At 35.2% G+C, this 10,297-nt stretch overlaps 1 protein-coding gene across 2 annotated transcripts; it reads right to left on the bottom strand.

Annotated features, from left to right (window-relative positions):
* Positions 1-274: 274 nt before the first annotated feature.
* Positions 275-10,210, bottom strand: Etf-qo (Electron transfer flavoprotein-ubiquinone oxidoreductase). 2 transcript variants are annotated; one of them, XM_064039440.1, is made up of 15 exons: positions 10,050-10,210; positions 9,585-9,689; positions 8,693-8,805; positions 7,671-7,869; positions 7,337-7,428; positions 6,693-6,852; positions 6,208-6,320; positions 5,729-5,948; positions 5,095-5,250; positions 4,566-4,690; positions 3,632-3,749; positions 3,109-3,216; positions 2,604-2,717; positions 2,002-2,076; positions 275-1,709 (listed from the first exon to the last, which is right to left on the bottom strand). In XM_064039440.1, exons 1-15 carry the CDS (start codon positions 10,081-10,083, stop codon positions 1,621-1,623), a joined length of 1,821 nt encoding a protein of 606 aa, XP_063895510.1. In that variant the 5' UTR covers positions 10,084-10,210; the 3' UTR covers positions 275-1,620. The 2 variants fall into 2 exon arrangements, with proteins under 2 accessions (XP_063895510.1, XP_063895511.1); XM_064039441.1 differs by lacking the exon at positions 10,050-10,210 and adding an exon at positions 9,894-10,021.
* Positions 10,211-10,297: the final 87 nt, after the last annotated feature.

Here is a 10,297-nt window from a genome sequence, read left to right as displayed (position 1 = left end):
CTCCTTATATAAGAATAGCGACCGTGGCCGATAATCAGCGAGGAGGACATCATCATAGCAAGCTAAAACATGACGATCAAAATTCCTTGCTACCGACCAGCTTTTTTTTAAACACTAGGTAGTTCCCATCAAATTATTTCGCCGAAGTTTTAAGTCTCCCATGCGCAAAAGTCTATTGAGCAGCTCTTGAGTATATTATTATTGTATAGTGAGAAGTAGTAGTTTGTTCATGTGGTGAACTAAAGGATAAATGTGAATAAAACTCAAGTAGCTATATATTTAAAATATAATTTATTTGATTCTCCATGTAAAATTAACACTTATAAACTAATTGGGAATTGCTCAGACACTCTTATTCAAGCAGATAAAGATTCATACCGCACCATATTTGTACTGAGGTTAAACCACAAAATGGTTGCAAAAGGCAAATAAACAATATTTTTAATATTTATAAGAGGTTTTACAAATTCTGAGTCATTATAAGAATCATTTTTATTTAGTCGTCGTCTTATAAAGTCGTTATAGCAGCACTATTTTCTTCAGTCTAAAAAAAGGTTAAATATATTTACAGATTCGTAAAACAGTTACAAAAATATTTACATTTCATAAATATATTGTACAATTAGTTTAATTGAAATAGTACTGTCGAGCATTTGACCAAGTTAGGCGTAATGAGGCAGTTTGGAAGATATCGTTAGAAGACAGAATTGTCTTTGTTTTATTTTCAATACAGGATGAGTCACATCAAAAATTATGCGATTTTCTTATGTAATCACAATAGACGATGAAATGATTTTGGTTTTTAAACACTATATTTTATAACAATTGCGCAAAAGTTGCGCAACAACGAGAGACATTACCGAATGTAGCGCAATTTTGCGCAATTGCATTTTTTGCGCATCTTTTAAACACTAGCAAAAGTACAAATATTCTTTAGATTTGGTTAACATTGTTTTTTATCAGTTATCTTTATACAAGTGTCTAAAATCGTCATTATAATATTATATAACAAATACATAAGGATTTGTATAGTCAAATGATTTTTTACATGATTATTAATCTAATACAGACTTAAATATACTAAAAACGTTTATACTTCCCTTCTATACACTCACACAGAATATATCTACACCTGATTATTTATACAGACCAATATATACCAAGAAACTTGCTTTAGTTTAAAGTTAACTTTATATAACCTACTGAAATAACTTTAAATATTCTATTTGGTATATCCTTAGAAACCTTTGAGTTACGTATTTTTAAGAAGAAAATATTGAGTGAACATATTAGCCAATCTTAATTTGTTATTATTGTATAATCTTATATTACTTTTTAACCGACTTCTGAAAGAAGAGGTACTTAGTTTGACCTATATGTGAGTGTAAATGTTTGTGCGCGATTATCTGACGTTTAACTGTCCCGATTTTAATGTGGTTTTCAGCATAGTATTTGGCTAACTTATAAGGTTTTAGAAATATTATTTAAGACAATTTTATATTTTTTGTAAAAGATTTTAAATAAAATAGATTTTATCTTGGTTTATACCGTCTAATAACAGTAAAATAATCAGGTTTATTTGGGTAATAGTTTTGTCTGTTGTAGGCAGTGTTTCAATGTTTACATTCCGTTGTAGGCGGGACCACCGCCGCCCTCAGGGACCACCCAGTTGATGTTTTGTGATGGGTCCTTAATGTCGCATGTTTTACCTTGAAAGGATTAATTAAAGGTATGAGAGATATATTTAGTAAAAATTAGAGATATTTGTATCAGGCAAAAGCATAGTGTCTTTTTTTGTGAGTAGATATGGATGTAATATTTAAAAAGAGCATTCAATTTAGAATCGAATATGAAAATTGTTTAATCAATAGAAGTATTGAATTGATTTCTAAAAGAATAATTCAGTTATTTAATATGGCCAAAATAAGTAAGTTTTAAAATTCAAAAATTACTGATAGTAGATATTTTCTTTGTAAATTACATATTATAACATTTACTTACAATGTATGCAGTTCTGTGCGTTGATTTGCAAACGTTGTCCGTCACCGCTTTCCATGGGCACAAATTCGTATACACCTGTTATTCAAACAATTTTACAATTATAAATTAATCTGTAAACATATAGGTAGATTAACATAATTGGAATAGTAATCTCATAAATAAGCAAGCCAATGTAATTTATATTCACGAATAAAGATAGGCAGTCGCTCCACGCGACACTGGTACTCAGTTGCCTCTGGTTAGACTGGAAGCTGATCACAATATAGCTGCGGGTTGTTCGAAAGAGATACCGCGGCCCTGGTACATAAAAGGCCTACGACGGAACACGACGGTTTTTAGTCAGTAAGAGTCTGACACTCCCTCACCGCTGCTAACCCACAGCGGGAGGAGTCATTTGATGATTTTTGACGTCGGAAAAAAAAGCTGATCACAATATAAGTTTTTTTTGTATGTCGTCTCGCAATTCAGCCTAGGAGGCCGTGTACTCCTTAAACTGACTTTTTCTTTTGGATACCTAGAATATTAAGGCCTCCAGCCAGGGCCCAGAAACTTGTAAAGTAAGCACAATATAAGAATAGGTTAGGCAGATAATTTCTTCTTACCTGCTGGACAGAACCTGGCCTCGGGTCCATCATAGACACCCAAGTTTTGTTTGACGGGCACCGAGTCGTCTTTTAATGTTAAGTGCGCTGGCTGATCTGCCTCGTGGTTCGTGCCTGAAACGGGTTCGATTCCCATGAGATTGTTTAATGAGTATGTATGTTGGCTGAGGTTGTCGTGTTATAATTATCTATTTATTCTAAATATGTCTAATGGCAAAGTATGCAAGAATATGTATGGGTGCTTGGTACTCATTTGCGCAAAAACTATTGATTTTAATGTAAATTGGCAGTTAGGTATATCTACATTTACAAGTCAAGTACAAAGAAAGTCATGTGATTTACACTATATATAACTCACAAACGAACCGATTTGGTTGAAAAGTGGTGAGGTCGTTTAAATTCGGAGAAAGATGTATGATAATTTTATCACCATCCAGGTTCGGGAAGTAGATGCCTTAGGATGCGGGTGAAACCACGGAGGATAGCTAGTATTAAATATATTTACCAGTGAGTGCGACGGAGGACAGCAGATCGAAGGTGATGACGCCGTCAGGCTTGGGGTACTCGATGGGCTGACACTCCTTCGCTGGCTTCAATCGAGCGTGGTCAGCACCTGTAACGTAATAATATAATTTAAAATCTATATTATCTTATTGGCTTGAAACCTATATTGATGAATAGTTCTTTTTATTCATTTATTTAAATTGAGCACAAAAAAAAATCATAACAGTAGTAGTAATTACTGATAAAATTTGAAAAAATAATTGTGCCAATTTAACCAGGAATTTTAGGTAGAATTTATCTTTTATCCGGATTTGTGGAGTTGTTACCACGGAAGACGGATGAAACCGCTGGCGGAAGCATGTCTAGAACTATGAAACTTCGGAGTAACCGATTTGAAAAATGATTTCGTTGATATTGATTGTTGATGGTGATTGTTCCCGAGTAACATGAGCTATGTATATTTTGTTAGCTTGCAAAATTGGAGGAAGCTACTATAAACGAGTCTTATAGTATAAAAGCCTGACCTCCATGGCTGAAGGTCCAGGGTTCCATGCCGCGGGTGAAGGTGCTGAAGCCGGAGTAGATGACGCCGCCGTATAGACCTAGCGACGTGTGGAACGACGGCCTGCAGTTGCGGACTTGCTGAAATTGTACAGGCATTTATATTAATGTTAAGTTTATATATTTTTGTGGAGCATGAAGTAAATATCTCGAAAAAATGCAGAAGTAAATAGAGCTTAAAAATTGTCTAAGGTTTATTTGATGATATAATTTAATGCATTAGGTTAAAAAATGTCCCAAAAATAATATCTTAAAAAACCTATAATTTCAAAAGTCAAAAGTAATATTAGCGTCGGGGGCTGACAATTTTAATTATAGTACGCGCCAAATAAGCGTGCAATAAAGTTTGTTCACCTCCTTCTACTAATGTATCCCAATATTTCAAAACGATACGAAAAAAATGTATGGGCAGTGTCGCTAACACGATCAATACAAGTGTATCGTGGTAAGAAGCGTCCTTGTCGCAAAGGATTACAAACCTTTGGTCAAAATTATGATCAGTCGTTTTTAGTTCAAATATGGGCAGACAAGCGCATTCCAAATTCGGAATGACGGAAGGACATTGTTACAAAATGGCGGACAGGTGATGCGCCCCTGACGGCAGGGCGGTTGAATGACCTTTATTGCAAGTTTATTTGGCGCGTACTATAGTTCAATACTTTTACTAAACTGATAGACGGACTTAGAATATTCTTACGTCTTCTCAGCAAAAACACATACGAAGTGATGAAGGCTTTTGAGAGCTATCTTTCTCAAATTATGACTTACACAAAGTGTTGTTTTGCAGCCAAGTTTCGTTAATGATTTGGTTGGTTTTTAATCACTATGTTTTTATTTTACTTTTCCATCACGTATTAAGTGGAATATAAAAAGCTTTAAGAAAATGATAATAAATACCTTAAGTTCTTTATAAACAAATGATTCCTTAAGTTTGTCCTCGTACTGAGTGGGCACGACTCCTTTCTCATGTGTCGCCTCTCCCGATATAATGAGGTCCATCGCAGCTTCCGCCGCTAACATACCTGGGGTGTTAACAGTATGTAAATGAATGAATGTTTTGAATAACATGTTGCAGTTAAAAAAGGGTGGAAATGGATAATCATTTATTAAAAATATGTGATGTGATTATACAATATGTAATTAATATTTGAAAAAAAGGAATGAAACTTTATAATATAGTAACCCCATTGTATATTTTAAAGTATCTACATATATTTGTCCAGAAACTGCAATTACCTCAAAACTTCGCAACATTTAAACACTGTTTTATAGGTAGATATTTTCTGAAGTTGGGATATCGCCGCAAGTATTGTCATATGATTTTCATAATATTACTCCAATAATTAAGTTTGGTTTGAGGGATTTATTTCATTAATGGAATCGCATTTATTTACTTAATAACATTGTATGTAAATGTTTGACTCACCGCTCTTCATAGCATTATGCGTGCCCTTGATCCTGGGCACGTTGAGGAAGCCGGCCGTGTCGCCCGCCAGCACGCCGCCCGGGAACACCGGCCGCGGCAGGCACTGCCAGCCGCCCTCCACCAGCGCCCGGGCGCCGTACGCTATGCGGGAACCACCTGGCATACGTAAGACAATAATATAAAACGCAGTCTTGACATTCTACAGGTCCCAACACGTATCCTGAACCATACAGAAACATATACACGGCGGCTGTTGTCATGTAACGGCATCAGCCAGCTGCGCAGGACATATTATAGTGCACAAGCATTTGCTTGGACACAGGTGCACTCCCTATTCCTTCATTGTCATAACCCGATGGGACGGCAATCCGACTCGGCCGATCTTCTAAGGATTTCGAAGATCCATAAACCATTTTAAAGATCTTATCATACACAGGATCTAATAAGTGGCTCAACAACAGTAAACATAGTTCTCTTGCACTTATTTCAATTTTATTATTTTTATATTCAGAGCATGTCTTCCTTTTCTATTATTTTTTACACACAACTGACATTCTTACCAGCCATATCGTCTTTTGTTAACAGCTGATTAACTGTATAATAGTCCACATAATTTAGAACATAAAAAACATACCTTCAAACATAGGCCTAACATACGGATGAGTCTTGAACTTCTGGAACTCTCTGAAGGGACTGAGGTAAGGGTTGCTATAGTCCAGGCCTACTACGAAGCCCGCGGCTACTAGGGGTGCTTCGCCCTCGGCTACATTCAGATGGTAGATGAACGAGCCTCCATACGTGTTCTTGTCTAGAGGCCAGCCTATTGTGTGTTCTACTAGACCGGGTTTGTGGTTCTGAAATAAAAAATGTGTTTTGAGTAAGTATAAGCATGGAATATAAATATTTTATAGCTTCACTGCAGAGTACAAGCCTCTTCTCGGGCAGAAAAGAAGACTCTCAAGTAACCTGGATTTAAGAGTCTAGTTTTCTTCTTTCACATTTACTCAGTCATTCATTGGTGTCCAAAACCCTTAGTAAATAGACCTTAGTCTTTTAAACTTATAAGCTAATTCACTGTATATCTCATTATAATTTAAAAACACAATATCTTACCTCAGGTTTTACTTCCCACAACTCCTTTAGTCCGATACCATATGACTGAGGCTCGCTTTTTTCTCTCAAGTTGTATTTCTTTGATACCATTTTGGTTAGATGACCGTGGCAACCTGTAATTTGAATTTAAAACATAGTCAACAATCTTTACAGATGAATCATTAGGATTTTTTTGAGACAAAAAGATTTTTGAGACAAAAATTCATATGTATTTATATTTCATCATTATATTTAATAAGTTTAGGAAGTGCAGCTGATATTCTGGTTCAATATACTCGAGCAACGGCCGGGTAAGCCAATTAGTATATTTTCCGAGTGCGAGACCAATCCAATGGGGCATAAACAAAGAAGCAGGCGAAATCTAACATAGAAGGCGGGAGTGCCTTAAAAACTATAAATAACCAATTTATATAATATATGGTACATAAATTAATATCATTTAATATATAGACTAACCTGTTGAATAAATAACTAGAAGATCTTACCTTCAGTAAAGATAGTAATTTTAGAGTGGAACTCCATGCCTCGTTCGAACATGTCCTTAGGGCTGCCGTCCTTCGCGATGCCGACGTCGCCAGTCGCGACGCCCTTTAGGGATCCGTCGTCGCGGTATATTAGGTCTGCGCCCGCGCATCCTGGCCAGATCTGTATAAGGTGACAGGTTTGTTGTCTTAGTGTTAAATTATATGGTAATATTATAAGGTTTTTGTGTCACCAACCAAGTATTTTATCAAAGGAGCCATATCCAAAGCCTTTATCTGATCTCTAATCGATAAATACAATTTGGGAATGGTTAAACAGTTTTTTTTTTCACAAATAACTTAATAATTTCTTATAAAAGGTTCAGTTAAGTTATAAGGTTCAGTTAAGTTAATTACAAAATTATCTCATCGTAGAGAAATGATAATGATATACCTACAAAACACATCTTGTACAAAAAAATAGTTAAATAAACTATTCTTGAATTGAACCCTTTATTTTGTTTAAATGTCTTAACCGATTTATTTCAGCATAGAGAAAGATTCGGAATTCTTAACCACAAACGCTTTAAACATACACTATACTCGTTACTTTGCCCAACAAAAGCTATTTACTGCTATGTATGATGAAAAATTTCTTTGGTACATACCTCAGCGCCAGCAGCTTCGGCTTGTTCTGACAACCACCGCACAAGATGTCCCAAACGAACCACATAGTTGCCGTGATTGTAGTTCGGTAATCCTGGGAGATAGGAAAAAAATAATTAGAAAATGGAATATGGTCATATAAAAAATGGAAGTTTTTTTGGAAGTTTGTTATGCTTTCATGGTGTATGTAATCTCTGAGAGACTGATATGATTTTTTGATGAAGGTCAATAGGACAATCAATGGTCATACCTTTTGTAATATTTTTTTTATTTTAGGTATAAAGTTACAACAACTTAAGAATGATAAAACATCTACTTTAGTGTAGATTTTTTTACCTTTAAATGCTGGCAGAGGAATTCTCCCAGTAGCAGTCAGCAGACCAAACTTGTCTGCTGTAACTGGAGTGTTCATAGGTGCTCCCTTCTCCTTCCAGTCGGGGATCAGCTCGTTCAGAGCTATGGGGTCCACGCAGGCACCGGACAGAATGTGGCCTCCAACTTCAGCTGCCTTCTCTAGTAGAGTTACTCGTACTTCCTGTAATAGAGAACATGTTGTTTTGTTAGATGAAGTTTTTAAATGATGTTGTTTGTACAAATCATTGTATATTTATAACCTGCACTGTGGTCATTGTGGGCAGTGTTGTAATAATAAGAGAGGGCTAAGGGTTCTTTCAAATTGAGCATTTTCCTAGCAGCAACGGATCATTTGTTGCCCTATGCACAGAATCAGTATGAAATCAAGTTGTTGCAAGGGAAATGCTCAATTTGAAAGATTTTTTTGTTTTTTCATTCATTCTCTTTTAGTATAGATTAATGAATAATAATCTAAAAAGATAAGCAAGGTCAACTGAATAACTTTTTTCAGATAATAATATAATTAATGACGTAACTTGATAAGAACACCACACCTCCACCTACCAAATAAATAGACAAAGAAATATATCTTCATGGAATTTTAATGTGATAAGAATATCCGTAGTTGAGGGCTGAAATCATTTATCAAAAAATTGTGTGTTTGCATGTTTTATTAGTTAAGCAGCTGACTCAAATGGGATGAAACTTGGCGATTGCCACACATATAGGAGTTCTGGGAACAGTATAAAATATTTGTTGTAGTTCTGTCTGAATGCACAAAAACCGAGCAAAGCAGCATATAAGAAATAATGAATTACTTCATAGACTGGAAGCCGACCCCAACATGGTTAGGAAAAAGGCTTGGAGGACGATGATGATATATGTTTCTAACATGATACCAGCTCCTTGGAACCATGTAACTAGCTTGACTCTTCATAAGAACCCATACAAGGAATATTTGGGATAAACAAAATAGTCTTTGGACTTTGACTTTGATAACTTACAGCTCCCTTTTCCTCTGCGATCTGGCGAGCTCTGATGGCAGCACTCATGCCCGCTGGTCCTCCACCAATGATAAGGATGTCTGTCTCCTCCGCTACTCGTTCCATGCTGATGTCTGGAAGTCAAGGATATAGTTACTTAGCCGGTATTATACAAAAGAATATTATTTAGTGTTTATGTGGTTCTATAGAGAGATTACATTAAAAGATTGGTGAAAGATTTAAGCTCTAACATACAATGCTATTAAAACAAAAGGACTTTAAAGGTAGACTTAAACTTGTATAAGGTATCTTTGAGTATTTTGAGGTAATTTAGGAGTGTTTATTTGTATTGCTTATTGATTGTCACTACAACTTTGGACCATTAGGAATCCTTTCATTTGTGGCTGTGCTTATTTGGCATTCTGTAATATTTGGATATCATAATCTTAACTAACTGCCTGGTCTTTTTCCAAATAGGTATGTTGAGACAGGCAAATTTTTTTAGGGCAAAGTTCTGTAGCAATATGGGTATGTGAGAGTTGGCAGATGGTCAAAATCCATTAGAAATTAATTATTTCCTACATGGGGCATTGCCAAGATAAGTGTGAGATAAGATATTATTTTGATAGTATTGTTACCATGTAAACTAACTTAGGGCTCATTACTTAATTTATCAATGTAACATCTACTAATTATTGGGGACACCTATCTAAAACAAAATTATATGAATTTTGTTATTGACTGTCATTTGTTCGGTGTTGAAGGCCAAAGTCAAAATAATGAGTTCCAATCTCCTTTTACGATCTCGCATGTTTACTTGTAATACTTTTTTCATAATACTGATGAGTTAATGGTATCAAGGTCTTATGACGTTTATTTTTGTAGATAATTTGAACTTGAGGTTATCACTCACCTTTCCATCTTGGATCCTTATCTCTTGGGTGTATGGTGTAATGAGTCGTTATTTTAGGGTAAGCATCCGAATACAACCTGCTTGCAGCCTTTGTTAGCCTCCCCACTGAAAGTTTCAATACAAATTAACAAAAACACCATCAAAACAAAACAGAGTGAACTTTGAACTTTTATATTTAGCAGCTTTATTGCATAACATTGTGCACCAAGGTCTAATAAAAGTAATTTTGACTACTTGATTTCACAGATAACATTTAATTAGCTATGCTATTTACTACTAATTACCCAAAAATATTGAAAACCAACTCACAACCAGCTGATAGCAACGTCACACAAAACAACTTTTTATCGGTGAAAAGAACAGTATTTTATAATTTCAAAAATTAAATGTGATTATTTAATACCACTTAGTACACAATTAAAGCTTAAAACATAAAGATTTCTATTTAAAAAGTAATTTATTTACCCTGACGAGACGAACTAACAAGTGCCGCCGCCATTTTTAAAAACAATATGCGTTCCGTTTCGTTTGCGTTGCTAACATGTTCTGAATGAACAAAGTTCGTCCGAGCTTTATCAGATTGTGGATAATGTTGAACAGCTGTGATGACAGACCATTAAACAATAAACTAAAGAAACGTTTTACATCGTCACTTTATCCGATAGTCGAACTCATCCTTAATTGCTTTTATAATGATTGCCTTGCATTACAAT

This window comes from Helicoverpa armigera, chromosome 19 (assembly GCF_030705265.1).
Source record: "Helicoverpa armigera isolate CAAS_96S chromosome 19, ASM3070526v1, whole genome shotgun sequence".
Classification (NCBI taxonomy): Eukaryota; Metazoa; Arthropoda; class Insecta; order Lepidoptera; family Noctuidae; genus Helicoverpa; species Helicoverpa armigera.
This window is presented reverse-complemented; position numbering and strand designations above follow the sequence as displayed.